The sequence below is a fragment of the Asterias amurensis genome, chromosome 18 (genome assembly GCF_032118995.1).
Source record: "Asterias amurensis chromosome 18, ASM3211899v1".
NCBI lineage: Eukaryota > Metazoa > Echinodermata > Asteroidea > Forcipulatida > Asteriidae > Asterias > Asterias amurensis.
The window spans coordinates 16,857,108-16,877,737 of record NC_092665.1 but is presented as its reverse complement, the minus strand read 5'-3'; the positions used below and the strand labels follow the sequence as shown (position 1 = coordinate 16,877,737).

At 38.5% G+C, this 20,630-nt stretch overlaps 1 protein-coding gene across 3 annotated transcripts in view; it reads left to right on the top strand.

Annotated features, from left to right (window-relative positions):
- Positions 1-2,435: 2,435 nt before the first annotated feature.
- LOC139950763 (chromodomain-helicase-DNA-binding protein 4-like) overlaps positions 2,436-20,630 on the top strand; it is a 38,029-nt gene continuing 19,834 nt past the window's right edge. For 2 of the 3 annotated variants that reach the window (XM_071949565.1, XM_071949563.1), the window contains exons 1-22: positions 2,436-2,688; positions 3,332-3,450; positions 5,336-5,416; positions 5,790-6,195; positions 6,284-6,396; positions 6,797-6,997; positions 8,260-8,403; positions 8,843-9,025; positions 9,709-9,903; positions 10,535-10,743; positions 11,071-11,226; positions 11,775-11,880; positions 12,442-12,498; positions 14,781-14,972; positions 15,913-16,049; positions 16,445-16,646; positions 17,019-17,140; positions 17,744-17,917; positions 18,510-18,651; positions 19,412-19,543; positions 19,876-19,993; positions 20,144-20,361. In XM_071949565.1, the coding sequence (XP_071805666.1) occupies positions 2,574-2,688; positions 3,332-3,450; positions 5,336-5,416; positions 5,790-6,195; positions 6,284-6,396; positions 6,797-6,997; positions 8,260-8,403; positions 8,843-9,025; positions 9,709-9,903; positions 10,535-10,743; positions 11,071-11,226; positions 11,775-11,880; positions 12,442-12,498; positions 14,781-14,972; positions 15,913-16,049; positions 16,445-16,646; positions 17,019-17,140; positions 17,744-17,917; positions 18,510-18,651; positions 19,412-19,543; positions 19,876-19,993; positions 20,144-20,361 (3,522 nt within the window). In that variant the 5' untranslated portion in view covers positions 2,436-2,573. The remainder of the gene's footprint in view (positions 2,689-3,331; positions 3,451-5,335; positions 5,417-5,789; positions 6,196-6,283; positions 6,397-6,796; positions 6,998-8,259; positions 8,404-8,842; positions 9,026-9,708; positions 9,904-10,534; positions 10,744-11,070; positions 11,227-11,774; positions 11,881-12,441; positions 12,499-14,780; positions 14,973-15,912; positions 16,050-16,444; positions 16,647-17,018; positions 17,141-17,743; positions 17,918-18,509; positions 18,652-19,411; positions 19,544-19,875; positions 19,994-20,143; positions 20,362-20,630) is intronic. The other variant, XM_071949564.1, reaches the window with a different exon arrangement.

Sequence of the window (20,630 nt, the reverse complement as noted above, 5' to 3'; positions counted from 1 at the left end):
GCAAAAACTATTATGGGATGCCACTTGTGACTATTATGGGATGCTACAATGCCTACTCAATCTGCGCATGCCCAGTGGATTGCGACATTTTTGCCCAATTAACGATGACACACTCATGACCTGTCGGCGTACATGTATATGCAAGCTGCATACACACGCTCATCACAACATGAACAATGTCGCTCAACGAATGCTGCACTACTCATTAATATTCGTCAAAATAAGCGAATACTTCCAACAAATTGTTCCTCTCGAAGAATCAAAATTTTAGAAGTTTTAAATGAAAGACGAACTTCATTACAATACCTTCATATCAAATTGTTTATGCCCCGTATTTTAAACCGGTTCGGTTTAATCTTTGCAAAGGCTGTTTATCATGAGTAGATTTAATTGTTGTTGTTGTTTTTTTTGGGTTTTTTTTTATTAAAAAACCCAATAATTAACATAAAAAATGAATGCTTTTTTTTCTTTATTTTCATCGTTATAGAGAAAACCATGATAGATTTTGGAATAAGAAGATGAGACAAACAACGTTTTACCGAAATAATACAAAACTTGTAAAACTTTTTGGTATGAAACTACATCTGTCCCTAGTTTTAATTCGAAATATAACAACAACAATTTACTTAGCCGCAAGTTTTGTTTTTATTTCCATGCGCGTAATTTGAACTAATAGTTAGTGCTAAAGAGTTATGATCTAGCTCCTTTGGAAGAGGGTTTCAAGTGGACTTATTTTTTTATTCTAAAGCTGAAACTCAGCCCTGTATTTACAAGCACTCACCCCAAACCCCAGTATGCCAACAAAAAGAAGCACATTGCCGAGTACAAAAATATATTCAAATCTAACATTTTGCGTAATGTTTCGTCCACTTTTGGGGGTCTCCAATGGTTTATTTTGCGGGTAAGAATGAGCCTCGCACACTGCCATCGCTTCGCCGTAATAAAGCCCCGATCATCGGCGGACGAGTTGATCTGGATCCACTACTAGAATATTGTTTTCGTTCTAGCCTGGGGTGGTGAGACTAGTCTTGGGCCAAGACTATGGTGAGACAGAACTATATTTTGGGTCGCAACTGACCAGTAAGCAACGCTGGAAAAGAAGATTGCAAAATAACATTGATTCGAATAATTGATGTTGGATAAGTTAAAAACCAAAAGCATTAGGAACATTGTGAAATGCTGCATTTTGTTGTCATTTTTTTTTCAGTAGGCCTAACTTGATATTAAACCAAAGTTACTTACAAACGCTTTTCCCTATCCCAATTGGTATGAAATTTCTGCGGGAAACAACAACAGCGACTGAAAAGTGGTTTGACTCATCCGCTGGTGAGGCGCGGCGGAACCCTCCATGTTGCCGTGGAGCCCCTGCACTGTCCATTTGCCGTTAGGCCTACCTATATCGTCTGTTGATTTATTCTTCGAGAGTTAAATTTTGAGCTAAACTTCCTATATTTGACTTTACCTTCCAGAAAGAATTTATTAATATTACTACATGAACCATTGGCTGGACGGTGCGCCTATGCGCGCATTTTCTACCGGCATGCAGGCAAAAAGTTATTGAACCTTCAGTGCAATTATAAGATTCAAAACAATTTTGTTCATAATTTCATTTTTTTTTATTGAGCAACGTTTTCTGGAAAACTATAGCAAAAGTATCTACAATGATACGTATCTTTTTAAACCAACAAAATTGAGATGATAAATGGGGCCTAGAGGCCTAGAGTAGAATGGTAGTCTTTACATATACATGTCGCCCATCCATCACAGTCTACAGGTATTGGGGAGGATGTTTCGGAACACTTATTATAGCAGGTTGAATTTTTCGCAATATTATTTTCCGAGTTGTTGACATATTTTACCACCCTTTTTAAAGAAGTTGATATTTCTCAAAGTTCACACAATACTCAAACAAGACAGAAAGTAAAAAAGTATCTGAGAAAAACATCCCAAAACATCTTAATTAAGACAGTTTTCTTGCCGATGTCTTTGAGGATTTTGGGCAGAAATTCTTTTTTTTGACAACTCCAACGCCGGCTTTGGTTCTGTTTTACAACTAAACTTATTCAAACAAAAACAGTGACCCGATCCCAGCGAACCCCCTGTGTGCCCACATTATTAATTTTACCCGTTTCCGCTTGAGAAGTTATGCAAATTTCCATCTGGGTGCGTTGCACAAGAACAAAGTCCTAATTGATATGCACAAATTACACAAAAGCGGCCCCCCTCCATAGCAGTTTCATGACTCTTTTTCTGACAGCACATCTGGCTTCCCCCACCCCAGGTGAATTTTTTGTTTGCTGGGTTTGTGTCACCCTGATTAACTAAGTGGTGATTATTATGGGATGTTTTGAGGTTATTAATATGGGATGTATCTTTATCTGTGACGTCAAACTGCGCATGCACAGTAGCCGTTTTACCACCCTTTTGTCGTGGGGGTGAGTCTTTTTTTGTCCGTTCTGCGCCATCTTCGCACCTACTCCGGTCCAAAAGGGACTGGCACACCAAACACAAATTTTCTTTTCGTCTTGGATTTTTTTTCTCTGGACACCACGGAGCCTCTCAACTCCCACGGCATGATGCCAGGAGTTGGCAGAAACGAAGAGGACGGTGAAGAAAACTCATTTGAAATGGACGATTCTGTTGATTATGGGACGAGTGCACCGGCAGAAGGCGAGCATGTCAATCCAGGTAAAAATGAACGCGCCTATTTGAATATCGACAACAATTTGGTTTTCACCGAGAGGTATTGCAATCGGAAAAAAATAATAAAACCAAAGTTAAATGTTCCTTTGCGAGTGTATTTATTTGATGAGTAGATGTTCCCAAGCCATGGGTTTGGACTAAGAAAGTGTGAATTGGATGTGAGTTTTTGTAAATGTTAAATTTTGTTTTGCAGCAAGCCATGTGGCGTTGAGTTGATCTTGGTCAAGGTCCATCGGTCATCCCAAACGTAATCGATGCACGGTATTCGTCACGAAACAACGTCAACTACAAACCAGATTAACTAGTTCCACTTTAACAATCCGGACTCAATCCTTACGGAATTTTACTCTATAGTTCTTCCCCTCACCACAGCTGTGTAATTTCCAGATTTTTTACGAAACTTTTCCGTCGAAAATGTGAAAGATTTTTCACTGATCACATAATTATCGGAATAATTTATTCGTGGAGGGGCCCCCACTTCTCTCACACACACGCACGTTGTCAATGAATGAACGAATGCCATTCACTGATTGCGTGTGTGAGAGTTTGTTGAAATAAAAACCCGGCTTTTTTAACTGGGATATAAACCAACTTTTGCTGATTGATGATAACTGTGTTTATCTTTCAGTGGAAGATTCACCCCCTTCTAAGAAGAAAAAGAGCAAGAAAACGAAAAAAGAGAAACGAAAAGAGGGGAAATCTTCGAAGAAACGCAAGCGGTCGGCAGATCGGGAAAGTGGTGGCGGGGTGAGTGTTTGTGTTTTTGTGTGGTCAAGTCGGATTTTAATCTTGACGCACATTATTTATATCTCTGCTGTGTTTTGCTTTATGAAGGAATTTTAAAACTCAGAGAATTCGTGTAAAAATGCTTCTGTTTTGTTCTATTTTTTTAGAAGTATTTCAATTGTTTTTTTTTTCTAAAGGGTAACTTTTCAAGTTCATGATTGTTTTTTCATTGTTATGATTTTTATGAACTGTGTTTTTATTTATAACTTCCTCATCAGACATGACTATTTGAATCGGGGGAAAAGTTTCCGTATGGCGCCACCACTTTTTCATTCGAAATAAAATAATATAGTATCTAATTTACCTGATTGATATATCCCTTTTTGTAAAAATGAGTGAAAAAGTGGTGGCGCCATACGGAAAGTTATCCGAATCGGGTTTTGATAAATATTTCTGCTATAAATTTGTATTTTCTTTTGTGTATTATTATGGGCCTAATTAAATTATCATTTGTTTGGCGGTGAACTTAGTTAATAATTGATTAATTAAAAATATATATAAAAAAAGTTTGCATGCAAAATGTTTGTTTTTATTTAGTGAAACAACGTTTTGAATGGTTATTTGTGGTTGTTTTGTATTCGCAGTGTTAGTTATTTGTTGTTGTTTTGTATGCAAATTATTGTTTTTGATTTTTATGAGAAAGATCTTGAATCGGCTGGCAATTTGTACACTTTGTACATTTTTAAGTTACTATTTTAGGGATAATGAATGAAAAGGTTGCGGTTGGATAAAAAAAAAAAAAAAAATGAGTCTTGATGCTGTGCATCGTCCTCCAAGACAAAATGTTCTTCTTAGAAATGGAATCTGTTGATCCATTGTACCAACGTTAAACATGGCTTGGTCTGTCACGCTCACCATGTTGGGAGTCAAAACAACCGGGGAAAAAACAATTATGATGGTGACTGTGAGCTTGTAAATTCTGAATGACTTAAATCGCACACCACACTACGCTGTATAAAACATGGGGACATTGACTAACATAATGGTGCAACTAAGATGATTATAATGATGACGTCAGAAGTATGAGGTCAATATGTAGATACAATGAGGTTGGTAGTGGACTTATTGCGTACGTATCCAAGTCTTAGAAAATGCATGACAAATACTAAAGAAAAAGGAAATTCTGAAGTCTTTTTTGTAACTGTCATTTGGCATAATTGGCGATCACAGTCACATGGTTTTAATGGGTATACGGTTTAAACGAACCAAACATGCAACACTGAGTGAACATGGAAAATGCACTGGAAAGCAGCCATGTTTTTTTCATGTACACTTTACCACATCTTATACCCACAGAGCTAGGTGACTCCAGTTGCCAGTGTCTGATGTAGAGTAAATACGGTTGTCCCATGTACAGTTTTAACGTTAACTCCAGTCCATGTTCTTTTTCACTCTCTGCATCATAGAAAGTTTCAATGTATGTTTACGTGTTCACCATCAGCATTTTTAAATTTGAGTAATTGTTTTATTCTGAGGTTACCTCACTGATTCACCATAACACTTGAGGGTTCAAAGTATGTTTACGTGTTCACCATCAGCGTGTTAAAATTTGGAAAATGTTTTATTCTGAGGTTTCTTTGCTGATTCACCATAACACATGAGGGTTCAGTTTCAAAGGCAATGTGAATAGACTTTGGCTACGGCTATGGCTATGGCTTAAACAACAACAATGGAGTAATACGTCTTTTCAGTAATCGGCTTAGCCACTGCTGAAGCCATGGATTCAGAAACCTGGCCTGTCTTTGGGCTGGCTTAGATGGGTTTCTGCAGCCATGTTGAAGTCGTAGCCAAAGCCATTGTTTCTCTATCCAAGCTAATATTATTGCTATTGATATTGTATTTACAGGAGAGTGACTCCCCTCTGAGTGATGATGGAGAGATTATATTTAAACATAAAAGCAAGAAAAAGAAAGATACATCTCCCAAGGTGAATAATTTACTGACATCTTTAATAAAAACATGTGCATTCAATTGGTTATTACCAGACTATCTAATTATTGAATTTGAATGTGAAAGTTTGCAATGCATGTTTAACAAAGCTACTGAGGCCACCAATTCCCCCCGCCAACACAAAAAATATATAACAAAATAATTGGCTAAAAGAAATTGAACTTTGTCTTGTAAACAATTCTTGTAATTTAGAAGAGCAATAAATTTACAAGAACCCAAAACATAAACAATATTATAATTTATGACGTGTCGTTAACGTGAGATGATTTAAACATAGACAGGATAATACTGTTGTAAGTTTACTACTAGTCCTTGGATATTTCTAGATATTATTGTTTCTTTGGTTACAGGAAAAGGAGAAGGACATGGGACCCAAGAGCTCATTGCAATTGATGCGAGAATTTGGAATTGAGGAATTTGAGATGGAATACCAGGAAGAAGATTATGACAGTCTAATCAACTACAAGCTCTTTTGCCAACACGTCCGTCCTTTGGTCATCGAGAATGCTCCCAACTTACCGACGACTAAGATGACAACACTTCTTGCATCCCTCTGGACTGAGTTTGCTGCTAGTAACCCAAAGAAGGGAATGTCAAGACCACCACCTCCCCAGCTTCTCATGTCTTCACCAGAGGCTCCACCCAAAGAGACGACACCTGTGAAGGAGCCAGTAGTTCAAGAACAAATAAAGGAGACAAAGGAAGTTGAGAAGGATGTAGATGTGGAAGAGACTAAAGAACCCAAGGAGGTCAAAGGTGAGTTGAAGATAAAATGTTCTGAAGTTTATTTTTGCCACGGTAGGAGGAAGTTTGGAGGCAATAAGTCACTTGTTTCCTATTTCAGGTAAGAGTAAATCTGCAAGCAAGGACAAATCTAAAGGCAAGAAGAGAAAGGTTGCTCCACTTAAGATCAAGATCGGTGGCGGACAAGGAAGAAAAAGAAAATCGCACTCATCGGTAAGTTCCTCAGATTGCATTCAGGACTGATACTTCAGTCTTAAAAAGGCATGGGCACTAAGGCGTTTTCCCTTTTGGAACGGGCACTTCTCTAAGGTGATTGTAAATTTATATTGGAACATTTCATTGACAAACCTCATGGGCCACCAAACTGCTGTTACCTTCAAAGGCAGTTTTCATTATGCAACAAAAATTAAGGTGACTTTTATATAGAAGTCCATTCTCAGTATGTGGTAGTGACTTTATTTTTATTTCAGAAAGTAATAATTTTGTAAGTTCCATGTCGTAAACGCTGTTTTGCGAATGACAACAATGTACTTTGATAGATTGTTTCTTTAATCATTGCCCAGAATTCATGTGGACTTAACCTCTATCCATAACATTTAATCTGTTTTTACAGAGTGAAAGTGGAAGTAACTTCAGTGATCAGATTCCAAGTGATCTTTCGGATGAGGAAGCGAAGAGTGCCCCCTCTGTTCAGTCTGACAGCTCAACAAGCCGATCATCGGCACGCAAGTTGAAAAAACCCCGTCCCAAGCCGACCTCTCTACAGAAGAAGAAAAAGAAAAAGAAGAAAGGGTCAGAAGAGGATGGCTATGAGGTAAGGATAGTCTAGACATCTTGGCGATATTTAATGCCTGGAATTTCATCTTTGAAAGAGCAATTTCATTCTCATTTAGAAAAGGTCACTTCCATTGAAAACAGACATTTGAATGGCCACTAACAACCAGTGCAACATTTATCATGGTGCTTTAAACCCTTTAGGACGCAGGCAACATTAAACATAATGTCACACGCTCCTTAGTGCGCCAGGAAAATTCAATCGATTTCCGGCCCTATCCAAAAAAACGTCGGATAACTGTCGTTGCGATTATTTTCTTGTGTTACAAGTTGAGTTTATTTTGTAGAGGATGAAATTATCTTTTGGATGATTGTCACAGTTGCTTTGTTTGTCTCACAAAATTCAAGCTTTCAGGTTGGAAACATAAGAGAGATCAACAAAAAATTGAAAACATTGTTTGCGTATCAAGTGAAGGTTTGTTTTCTGGGAAAGTTGTGCACACAAGTTTTCTCAAATTTATTGTCGTCCGACAGGAAAACAAAGCTACGAAAAGTGGTTGAAAATAATCACAACATACCTTGAGAAATGAAAATGAATGCCTCTATTATCAACAGATACCTTCTGTACCTAAAATCTTTTGTAAAATCCTTTCAAATCGCGGTATTCCGTGTGTAAAAACATCAGAAAGTTTGACGCGAAACAAGCTGGAGACTGTCATTACTGTGTACATGCGCGCTTAGTACATGGTACATCCCCTATACGGTCCGGCTCCACACAGAGAAAAAGCACCCACTCATACATGCGTTGTTTGATTGTGAAATGACTTTCGACCTTTGAACCTTATGTCATTTTTTTCTTATGTGGACCATGTGCTATTTTTAGACTGTTGTCATCTTGAGATCGCGGTTTATCTACGGCTGTTTGCTGCGTTATAATCGCATGTGGATAACTCAAATTACACCATGTCAAACTGCGCTGGCGTGTGCGGGCGGTATGCGTGGTCATACGCAGGGCGCCTCCGGGCGTTTTGCGGGCTAAAGGGTTAAGGCCCTGTAGAAGATTATGTATGTTTCTGGTGCGCCCTTCAGCGGGGAGAGAAAGGGGTTTATACTCTGGTCAAGACTTCAGGAAGTACAAGCCTTGCATGCTCTGTATGTATTGCATTGATCAGAGAATCATAGCATCACCAAACATTCAAAGGGATCAGGGTAAATCTTAAGCCTATCAAGTTTTTGTAATTTCATGTGTGCATCTACCCCAATAATGAGTTTGTAAAATGCTTCTTACTTTGTGTTTTTTAGACTGACCATCAAGATTATTGTGAGGTATGCCAGCAGGGTGGTGAAATCATTCTGTGTGATACTTGCCATAGAGCCTATCATCTTGTCTGTCTGGATCCTGAACTCGAAACAGCACCAGAAGGCAAATGGAGCTGTCCCCATTGTGTAAGTACACTTAGATTCCAACCTTTTTTTTTGTCTTTGATGGACAAGAAAAATACAAAAGTATGCTCTTTTTAAGCCCTGTTCACACTTCATGGGGAAGTGAATGCACAGTGAAATTTATTGACAATATCAATTTTAAGACATGTTCTGTTTTCCAATGGGAGACTGATGTGGACTCTTGGTGGCAGCAGACTTGGCAGAAAAATCCATTGTTCTTTGAAATGCGAGCATGTTCAGAAGGACGTAAACAATGAAAATTTACCTGGTATTACGCTAGGTGGTAGCAGACTTCAGGTGTGCTGCCACCTAGTGCATCAAAAGTCTCTCAATGAAAAGCCAGATAATTTGAACGCTTTCACAATGAAGCATCAACATGACTTTTATACATGGGTTAATATAAATCAGGAATGAAGCATTATTTGTGTCTTTTGTTGATCAGGAGACAGAAGGTGTTCCTGTACAGGAAGAGGAGCAAGATGAACACATGGAATTCTGCAGAGAATGTAAAGATGGAGGAGAACTTCTATGCTGTGACCAATGCCCTTCATCTTATCACATCTTCTGCCTTAACCCTCCCCTTAAGGAGATACCAGATGGAGAATGGGTGTGTCCTAGGTGCTCAGTAAGTATCCCATATTACCCCTGACCCACCCCCTCGATACCCCCCTCCCCTTAAGGTGATACCAGATGGAAAATGGGTGTGTCCTAGGTGTTCAGTAAGTATCCCATATTACCCCTGACCCACCCCCTCGATACCCCCTCCCTTTAAGGAGATACCAGATGGAGAATGGGGAATGGGTGTGTCCTAGGTGCTCAGTAAGTATCCCATATTACCCCTGACCCACCCCCTCGATACCCCCCTCCCCTTAAGGTGATACCAGATGGAGAATGGGTGTGTCCTAGGTGCTCAGTAAGTATCCCATATTACCCCTGACCCACCCCCTCGATACCCCCTCCCCTTCAGGAGATACTAGATGGAGAATGGGTGTGTCCTAGGTGCTCAGTAAGTATCCCATATTACCCCTGACCCACCCCCTCGATACCCCCTCCCCTTAAGGAGATACCAGATGGAGAATGGGTGTGTCCTAGGTGCTCAGTAAGTATCCAATAGGCCTATTACCGCTGACCCACCCCAATACTGTATTGGGAAGTTACCAACAACCTGGTATGTTGGGATTGTAAAAAGGTTCTGCTCATAAAATTCTTGATTGCCTTCATGTATAAGGAATATTGCCTTCATGTATAAGGAATATGGAATGAATCCTCATTAATTAATTTTGTTTTTCCACTTCTCTGCATTCACAGTGTGAACCACCAAAGGGCAAAGTTCAGAAGATCCTGACCTGGCGCTGGACTGTCCCACCGGTCAACACTGACCCCCTGGACCCCGAGTGTGGAAGCCCAACCAAGAAAGAGCCTGGCTTTAAACCGACCAGAGAGTTCTTTTGTAAATTTCATGGCATGTCCTACTGGCATTGTGACTGGGTCACAGAAATGCAGGTATAACTACTTTTATGTTTTGAGAATTAACTTGTACATGTGTGTGGTCATTTGATATTCTATTACAAGTGACTTTATTAGAATAAAGGGACAAGTCTCACTTTATGTTCAAACTGGATGTGTTTCATACGATGGAATCACCTTAGTCAAACTTTTTTTGACATTGCAGAGGACCCACCGACAGCTGCTTAACTGACTGATAATAAATATGAGACAGGGAAAATGGCATAAAATATTCACATTCAAGAAAATTACAGTACTCTCCATGATAAACTTTGACCTAATGATTTGTTCAGAGGAGATAAAGGGTGCGTTTGTTAAGCTTCCCTGGGTCTACCCCGCGGTGCTCACTCGAGTGAGCCCCTGACAAGAGCTAAACGAACGACCATTTACCGCTCTCGTAGTGACGTCGTTTACCTGGGGCCAGCCCCCAAGTGACCCACTCCAAGAGCAGGGCACTGGGGGCTGACCTGGGTGAGCCCCTGGAATGACTTCAAGAGCTATTTAAACGCACCGGGGCAGAACGGGGATGACCCAGGGAAGCTAAACGAACGCACCCAATGTTTTATGAGGTTTCTTTGATGGGTACTACAGGTCTTCATCCATTTATTGTTCGTTAAATTCTTTCTAGATGGAAGTTTTCCACATCATTCTTTACCGTAACTACACCCGCAAGTTTGACATGGAAGAGCCACCACCACTAGAAGATGGCGAGACATATGGAGGTAATTGGCGTCTTAAGGCAAGGAACAAAGGAAAAGAAGTTGAAGAGCATCACATCAACTTGGAGGAGAAGTTCTACCGCTATGGTGTTCAGCCTGAATGGTTACAGATCCAGAGGTAAAAAACAGGGGATGGTTTTCTAGTAGAGTGTCATGAGGATTCGGTGGCAGAAGTAGGATACACATGCTCCTTGAAATGTTTGCATGCATTCCATGGCAAATTGTTCATGCCTGGAATTAAATGGAGGCCACAAAGGTCATGGCCTTGTTTGCCTTTGGTCTTGGCCTTGCTGCCCCTTCAAACTTCCCACAGACTTTATAAGAGTTTCAAATGGTAGGGCCCTTAGCAAATGAAAATGGCCTTGCCCTCTTAACAATGAAATTTTCCCTGAAGCATTGCAGCAGAAATTCATGATCACCTTTCCATTCTTGTATCACCTTGCAGGATCATTAACAAGCAGGTACGACATCGAAGTGGTAAGACGTTATACTTGATCAAATGGCGTTCTCTTCAGTATGATAACTGTAGCTGGGAAGAAGGAGATTTGATCCGAGAGATACCTGATGGTTCAAAACACATTGAATACTACACCTCCCATAAGTAAGTCTTGTTTTTATTATTTGTATTATTTATTTGGCATAAAAACACATACAAAATACAAACATCTACAAAACTAAAGCCAGGGACATATGCCTGGAATTAAACAAGTTTAACAAAAAACTGTAACCCAAAGGCCTTCAATTCCAATATCCCTGACCATATATTTTAAAAATTAACAATAAGTCTATAAAAACATATTAACACAATAGAAAGATGCTAAAAAGTAAATTAATCTCTCTTTGGTTTCTTCATTTCCCATCGCTAAAGGCTGGAAATAATGTACAGAGTTTTGTTGCAAGGTAGTGTTGTAGTGTCTTTAATAATACAAAGTTCCATGTGTTGTTTATGGCAATCGTACTTTAAGCCATCATTTAAACATGAGCAGAACTCAATATCATATGTAGCATAGTCAAATCTCGCTTAGCAAACGCAGCTAACCATTTATGTTTATTTCCTAGAGGATCATTTTTCATTTTGAATGTAAATTTGGCTTGGTAGTTAGAAGTACGAAGTTGGAATCTTGATTCAAACAATGTCTTTCTCTGCAGGAAAAACATGCATACACCCATAGAAACAAAGAGTGGAAAGAAGAAGAAAGGAAAGAGCAAGAAAAGTAAAAAAGAAGAAGAAGAAGAAGAAAAGGAGAAAATAGATGTAAGTATTTTGTCTAAAGCCTTGTTCTGAATAGATAAGCCAACAGTTGCGCCGCCTTCTGTGTATTTCAAATTAATCAGAACACTTTGCTTGTTTTTCTTCATTTCATAGTGTAGATTTTACTTTGCCATAGAAACAAACCAACTAGGTTTTATATCACTTAGTGATGTAAAACCAACTTCCTTGTTTGAGGTGTACATGTAGTTATTTATAAGGAATGCACTGACAAGTTATCTATTACCTATCAATGTTAAAGGTTATTGTAGAAAAAAAAGTATATTTACAACAAATTGAAGAATAATTTTGTCTTGAATACTTCCATCACGCTTGTAAATGGACACCAGAAAGATATTATATTTCCTGACATGAGGATGTAAACATGCTCCGCCACAATAAAAAGCCAAAGATATTTTTTTGACGGCAGGAAATACAGAAAAATGTACAAATTTGAATAACTCCCATAAGTTCCCACAAACTGGTGATTGAATTGTTGTTAATGGATTGCACCTTTAACATGGTCCTGCTCCCTAACCCCTCACCCCTCACCCCTACCCCACAAAGGGCAAGCGAAGGCGGGAGGAAGAGGACGAGGAAGAAAGAGACGATATTAAAGTAGATGTGAGTTCTCATTGAACGTTGTTAAATGTTCGGTTGTCATATAGCAAGGCTCGCATCCACCAAGTAGCAACCTATATGCCTGTATTTACGACATCGTTGTTTTTTTCTTTCATTTTAGTTTTCATTAGCTTCCTATTGTTGTCTGTGTTCTATAACCGAAGCCTATATCAATGCATGCTGCAGGGAAACTACAATTATTTTAATTGTCGGGTGGCTTTAGACAACGTAGATTCATTTCCCATCCTTGGTATGGGGTACACTGCCCATTTAAAGTTCCCTTTTCTTGTAATCTATTACTGATATTACACTAAAAAGAATTTTGAAAATTTTCCTTGACAAACAAAAATTGATAACAAAATGTAATAGTTTACCCCCAAGAAAAGCCATGCAAATGTTTTTGAAAGTCACAACACTTTGAAAAAGTTGTAGTTATTCCTCAGTATGCTTGTGAAAATGTTGAATCACCCCTTACCGGTTCCCACCAATAGTCAGAGAACAATAGGCATGACTAGAATTATGTACACTAATTGCCGCATGGCTTCCTGTAGCACCAACACGATCTAATGACAAGAAAATCCACAAACTTTCCTTGGAAATATATCTGATTTCAATCACTGTTGAGTTTTGCCCGCATTTTCTTGGAGCAGTCTTCTCTAAAAATGTCTTTGCAGAGATGAGTTGTTAACTGCAGTCATTCTATCAGAGTAAATGTATTGTACCTCTCTGTCAAGTTTAAGTTTTTGCATGACCAACTGAAGACCCTTCTTTAGAGTGTGAATGTCGCCTTGAGATTGACTACATCTGCAGTAAGCTGTGTAACAACCTGCATGCAAATCAATAACAACAAACATATTGCATTTTTCAATCAGACTTTAGGGTTTATGGTCAACAAACTATGCTGCTTAAGTTTGCTAATAAGTTGTGACTGTCTTGCAGCACTGTCACATGTGAAGATACAAAACCTGCAGCTGCCCAATTTTTGGGGGGATAGTTGATCAACTTTGGTTGATAAAACTACAAAGATTTTCGTTACATTTGTTTTCAGATTTTAACATTTATAAAGACTATCTGAGACGTCCCAGGTGCAACGCCAGACTTACTTTCCAAATTGATACTTCCAATTTAATAAAATGAATCTCTGACGATTAGAGGTACTAGACCATTCTCAAATGGGACCCATTTAGGATTGTTGGGCCATGTGTCAATGAGGTTAGTTTTCAGCAATCTGGCCACTATCTTCAAGGCTGTGTATGGATTATTAAGTATTATTAATAGTTTCTTTGATCCATCTGCAGTCCAAGTCACAGTTGGAAGTGCATAGATTAATGTAAGAAGCTACTTCCATAATGTTTATTTAGGCTTCCTTGTATGCCGAAGACAACCTCAATTTTTAAACGGGATGTGAATACTGTACTTTTTTCTAACAATTTATTTCCACTATGCTGCGTTTTTGTTTTTGTACTTCCTCTCGATGTTAAATGCTGCAGTGTCTTGGTTTTTTAACTTCAGTGTTAAAGAATTCTTTTGCCTGAAAAAAGTGCTGTGAATTATGTTTTTTATGTGAATAATTTGTTAATGAGTGTTTTTGTTTTAAATTATAACCAAGTACTGTATAAAGTTGAGAATTAAGAGATTGAAGGCTGAACTGCTGTCATCTGCAACAGAAGGGAAACTTTGTAGGGCCTCTCGTTAGATTAAATACAATACTTGTATTTAGGGATGAGAAATTTCAGACTTCTATTTGAATTCACACTTTGTTCATGTCTCTCTGGTAAAAAATCATATACTGAAATCATGCTCTTAGAACTACTTCTCTAGCGCCAAGGATACTTTAAAAAAATAACTCTTTGAAATATAACTCAACAGGTTACTACATGTATGAGGTAAAAATGCCACCATTTCAACATATCTTTTACACACATGTCTCTTTACACAAATACCAAGATGCTTCTAGGATTATTAACATACCCCCCTTCACTGCTAGCTGCTTGTTCCTGCATGGCCCAATTGCACTTAACACACAAAGCATTGTAACCAAACTGAAGTTGGAAAGACAAAATAGTCGTGACCCATGTTCTGATTTAAGAAAATCAGTTTTTATTATCGCTCTATGAAGTAAGGGAATATGTTAAAGACTAGTCCATGATAAAGATTGATCATGCTCATATCTATCATGGGTTATTTGGTCTCGGACGATCTTCACTCAAAACCCAAACTGAAAGATCATAAAAGACAAGTTAAAAAGAATAATAGTAAGACCATTTTGTCCCTGTTTCTAATAGCCGAAGAAGAAGTATGAGGAGCAGCCTGCATACATCACAGCCTGTGGTGGTAACCTGCATGACTACCAGCTAGAAGGATTAAATTGGTTGAGATACTCATGGGCACATCGGCTTAGCTGTATCCTCGCTGATGAAATGGGTCTAGGGAAGACTATCCAGACAATCGCATTGTTGTACTCGCTCTATAAAGAGGTATGTAAACCAACACTCTAACTGAAATGACTTCATCTTGTTGTTTTTAATCAAGTGCTCATTGTATGTTCGTGAATTGTTAAAGTTTGAATCAGAAGGAAAATTGACTAGAGTGGGATTTGAACCAGTGACCTCTGATTTAATGTGCCAGTGCTCTATGTACTGAGCTTTCTAACTGTTTAAAGGCAGTGGACACTATTGGTCATTGTTAAAGACTAGCCTTCACAGTTGGTGTATCTCAACATATGCATAAAATAACAAACCTGTGAAAGTTTGAGCTCAATCGGTCATCGAAGTTGCGAGATAATAATCAAAGAAAAAACACCCTTGTCACACGAAGTTGTGTGCGTTTAGATGGTTGATTTCGAGACCTCAAGTTCTAAATCTGAGGTCTCGAAATCAAATTTGTGGAAAATGATTTCTTTCTCGAAAACTAAGGCACTTCAGAGGAAGCCGTTTCTCACAATGTTTTATACCATCAACCTCCCCCCATTACTCGTCACCAAAAAGGTTTTATGCCAATAATTATTTTGAGATATTACCAATAGTGTCCACTGCCTTTAAGCACTCAGTTTTCCTTGTGGGTTTATAAATTGATATATAAAAATAAAATGAAAATGATAAACAAATTCTTGCAAATTTGGCTTATTTTATTTGAAAGTTTGAAACAAATACCTTGATTAGCTTTGAAGCTATTTGTTTTGTTGTTGCTGCCTTGAAGCATTGCTTGTCAATTGGTTGGTTGTAATGTGGAGTTATAATATCAAGTGTTATAAGTCGATACCATACCTCAAATCCAAATATCAACTTCATTATTGCAATGTATCTCTACACTAATCTCTAACTTTCAATGTCTCAACTTAAATTATCCATATCCATCTGTTTTGTCATTGATTTCATTTTATTTCTAACTCGTCATGATTGTTATATTTACTGTCAGGGTTTGAGTAAGGGGCCTTTCCTGATCAGTGCACCTCTTTCTACTATTATCAATTGGGAGAGAGAGTTTGAATTCTGGGCACCAGACTTCTACGTGGTGACATACTGCGGGGACAAGGACAGCCGAGCTACTATCAGGTTGGTTGCAATTTGTTATGTATTTTTAATTTATTTCATTTTAATTGTAAGCTTTTATGAATACTCTTTGTGAGTACCAAGGGATTGGATGACAGAATGTTGAATAATTTGGAGCTTTTATTGGAATCACTTCCTGTTCTCAATATCATGATCATCTGGTGCCGACAACATGGACAGTGCTTATAAAATACTTCTTTTTGTTTTACTTTACTTATTTCTCTCTCAGAACATCAAAATGTTTCTAGCAAAGAAAGTTTCAGCTCATTTCATTTTACTTTTTTCTGTTTGAGTGCCAAAGAAAACTGATTGGTCCTTGTGTTCTTGTCATCACTTCTTACAAAAGTGCCACTTCAGTTTTTGTTGTTTCTTGACAAGAAAGTTGTGATTATTTACAGAGAGCATGAATTCTCCTTTGAGGAAGATGCAGTACGAGGAGGCAAGAAAGCCTACAAGATGAAGAAAGACTGTGTAGTGAAATTCCACGTCCTTCTTACATCATACGAGTTGATCACTATTGATACTACTACCCTACAATCTGTAGACTGGGATGTCTTGGTGGTTGATGAGGCTCATAGACTCAAGAATAATCAGTCTAAGGTATGTGGTTTATGATCTTATTTACTTTGAGGAATCGCTAAAAAATAATCCAAACCTAAACTGACTGGTGCAAGATGGTCCTTGATACTATGAGACTATGTCTGAGTGAGTTGGTATGTGGCTATGGCTAAAATGCTGGAAAGTCCTAGATCCTTCAAAGTTGTTATTGCAGCTTATTGCCCTAGCCATAGCCATAGTCACTTGATACGGACCCGGCTTTCTATATGGTCACAAAGGTATTCTGTTGATGCTGAAATGGTTGACTAATAATGGCTTACCTATCTAGCCCTGTTCAAAGGTTTGGATGTGTAGGGGGGTGTAAAAAAGAAATAATAAGTAACCGATGATACTCTTTTGTGTTTGCCTGTTTAGTTCTTCAGGATTTTGACCCAGTACAACATTGGACACAAGCTGCTTCTAACCGGTACCCCGCTGCAGAACAACCTAGAAGAGTTGTTTCATTTACTCAACTTCATGAGCCAGGAAGAATTCTCGTAAGTTTATAAGTTAGAAAGATTTGAACATTATCCTTTGACCTGGATCTTAAGTTTGTAGTTTTCAGATTAATGTTAGCACCACCTGCTGATGTAGTTACTATGTAATGATGATATCAATGAGCATAGGTCTGAATGTCATATCTACCTGTCAACCACTACCTTAACAAAGTGTTCATCAAGTTTCAAAATCAAGTTTCATAGTAAGGGAAGAAAGAAAAAAATAAGATTAATGACAAGCAACGAACATGTCCACGAGTCTTGTGAAAAATATAACACTCAGGTTGGATTCAAACCCAGGACTATAGGAAAGTTGGGATAGCAATTATTTGTCTGTTCTCGCACAGCTATCATCTAGTGTAATGGGTGATACGCCATGTATTCAGACATACAGTAATCCTTGATCACTATTTAAGTTGACTTTCCATCATGAAAAGCTCAGTTACGCAGTGACCAAACACTTGAAAATCATCACAAGTTGGATTGTGTCCCATCATAATGAGCTCTAAGGCTTGATTTCACAAAAGGCCTAAGATTGATTTTTTGCTAGGTTGTCATTGATATAATAAAATCCTATTATATCTTGATCTGTTTAATTCACAGTAATCTACAGGTTTTCTTGGATGAGTTTGAAGATATCTCTAAAGAGGATCAGATTAAGAAGCTTCATGACATGTTGGGTCCCCACATGCTTAGACGTCTCAAGGCAGATGTCTTGAAAGGAATTCCTTCCAAGAGTGAATTCATCGTTAGAGTTGATCTCAGTCCCATGCAGAAGTAAGTTTCTCTTCAGAAGATTAAGTACTTATGGTTCTTTTCGAATCCACGCTTCGGCTTTGGATTTGGCCTCAGGCTCCGTTCGCTTGTCTGAAGCCCTGAGCACATACACAAAGCACGCGCAACTGTCAAAATAACCGCTGGGCCAAGCTAGCCTGAGCCGACTCTGGAGCCGATGCCATGGTTTGGAAAAGGGCCTATGTTTCAGAAAAGGCATTTGTTCTTGTTATCAGAGCCCATGCCTGTAAAATCACTTTCGGCCAGCTAGAGCCAATGCTAAAACTATGGTTAAGGAATTTCATGTTAAGGTACTTCCAAATATGACAATGGGAGGGTAGAAGAGGCACAAATCTGCAAATTGGGCAACTCTTCTTCAATGTAGGAAACAATTTGTTATGATTATCTCAATATTGATTCTAAATATTGACAAAATATGAATACCGCCAACATAGGGCTAGATAGCTTAGTTGGTAGATCGCCAGCACATTAATATTCTGGAGGCCGTTGGTTAAAAACCCACTCTTGTAAATTTGTCTTTGTTCAACACAAAATCTCTGTATTGTAAACAAACAAAAATATTGTGCTATTACAGGAAATACTACAAGTACATTCTGACCAGGAATTTTGAAGCTTTGAATGCCAAGGGTGGTGGGAATCATGTGTCACTCCTCAACGTTATGATGGATCTTAAGAAATGTTGCAATCATCCTTATCTGTTCCCTACAGCTGCACAGGTAAGTGTCTTCACTAATATCATTGCATTCTGAGGGATTCTTTGCATGGTACGTCACCAATTTCTCCTGGCTCACGCAACGGATTAAGACTAGATTTCCACTACTCAAAAGAGCTATTCACATGGTGTTGCCGCAAACCTCTCTTAGCCACCGGGTTTTGTTCATAACCATCACTACTCAAAAGAGCTATTCACATGGTGTTGCCGCAAACCTCTCTTAGCCACCGGGTTTTGTTCATAACCATCACTACTCAAAAGAGCTATTCACATGGTGTTGCCCCAAACCTCTCTTAGTTATACTCCCACCATGTAAAGTTTCAAACCCTACTTGTCATGTGTGTGGTTGATCACACAAACAGGCGACTATTTTTGTCAGCTCTACCAATCCTGTATATAACGATTAATCATTGTGTGCTCGGACACAAGGCTCCTGCCGACTCTTTTTGTATTCTCACCTTTGTAGTAAACTTTGCATTACAATCTTTGTGTACATTGTGTGCTCGGACACAAGGCTCCTGTCGATTCTTTTTGTATTCTCGCCTTTGTAGTGAACTTTGCATTACAATCTTTGTGTTATCTTTTACCTGCCTGCCCAAAGAGGTATCTTCCTAGAGGTGCTGTGTGTGAATGTAAACAAAATGCAGTGCAGTGGCTGCATTCACTGGAATTGGACATTTAGTTTTAGACTGGAATACATGAAAAGAAACCTTAATATAACCTTGGCCAACTTGTTAAATGTTCCTTTATTACTTTATTCACAGGAAGCTCCCCGTATGGCACACGGTGCCTTTGAGCCGAAAGCTTTGGCAAAAGCTTGTGGAAAACTCATCCTTCTGCAGTCTATGCTGGAGAAACTCAAAGAGGACAACCATAGAGTTCTTATCTTTTCTCAGGTATGTTTGTCACTCGACTAGAAAAGGACCGGGCCCAGTTTCATGGTTCTGCTTACCATACCTTAAGCAAAGAATCAACACTTAAAGAAGCAGGGATTCTGGCATGGCTTAAGCATACTTCACAGAGTAGCAAGGAACTCAATGTGCGCTCGATGTTACTAGGCATTTTTGGCTTTCACATCTAACACAGAGACCTTTCAATTTAAACCCCCCAAAAACCTGATAGTCAACACTTTTTAGTTGCAAAAATTATAAAATGAAAAAAAAAAATAGACTTTAAAAACATGAAAACGAAATGATTCTAAGATTTTGTTTTGTACCTGATGATACAGATGACTAAAATGTTGGACATTCTTGAAGACTTCCTTGAGGGAACCGGTTATAAATATGAGCGAATTGATGGAGGTGTCACTGGTAGCCTGCGTCAAGAAGCTATTGACAGATTTAATGGTAAGACGATGCATCTTCTTATAAGAGTGATTATCAAACGCAACCAGTGCCTTTAATGTATGTTGCAATTAATGTAAATCAGTCTTAGAATCGTCTGGTACCAAAGCTTGTTTCAATAATGAGTTTATGATGATTACTTTGTCTTAACAGCACCTGGAGCTGAGCAGTTTGTTTTTCTACTGTCCACAAGAGCTGGTGGTCTGGGTATTAATTTGGCCACAGCAGACACCGTGGTCATCTTTGATTCAGATTGGAATCCTCATAATGATATCCAAGCTTTCAGTCGAGCTCATCGAATCGGTCAATGTAACAAAGTCATGATATATCGATTCGTCACTAGGTTCTCAGTGGAGGAGAGAATTACACAGGTGAGCAAACAAACCACCAAAACAAATTTCAATTTTCAGTACAATAAAGGACTGCATTCTAAAGACTGGGGTGCTCAACAAGGATATTTGTGTACAAAAGTCATGAAAAACTGTTAAGTGAAGTGACATAGGAAAAATACAAGAATGCTACACAGGGATGTATTGTTTATAAGTGGGGAAGGAGGGTCAGGGTGAATCAAATCAGTCTCATTTTGTTGATTTTTCTTTTTAATTTGTTGAATTTATGAATCTAATAAATTAGATAAATT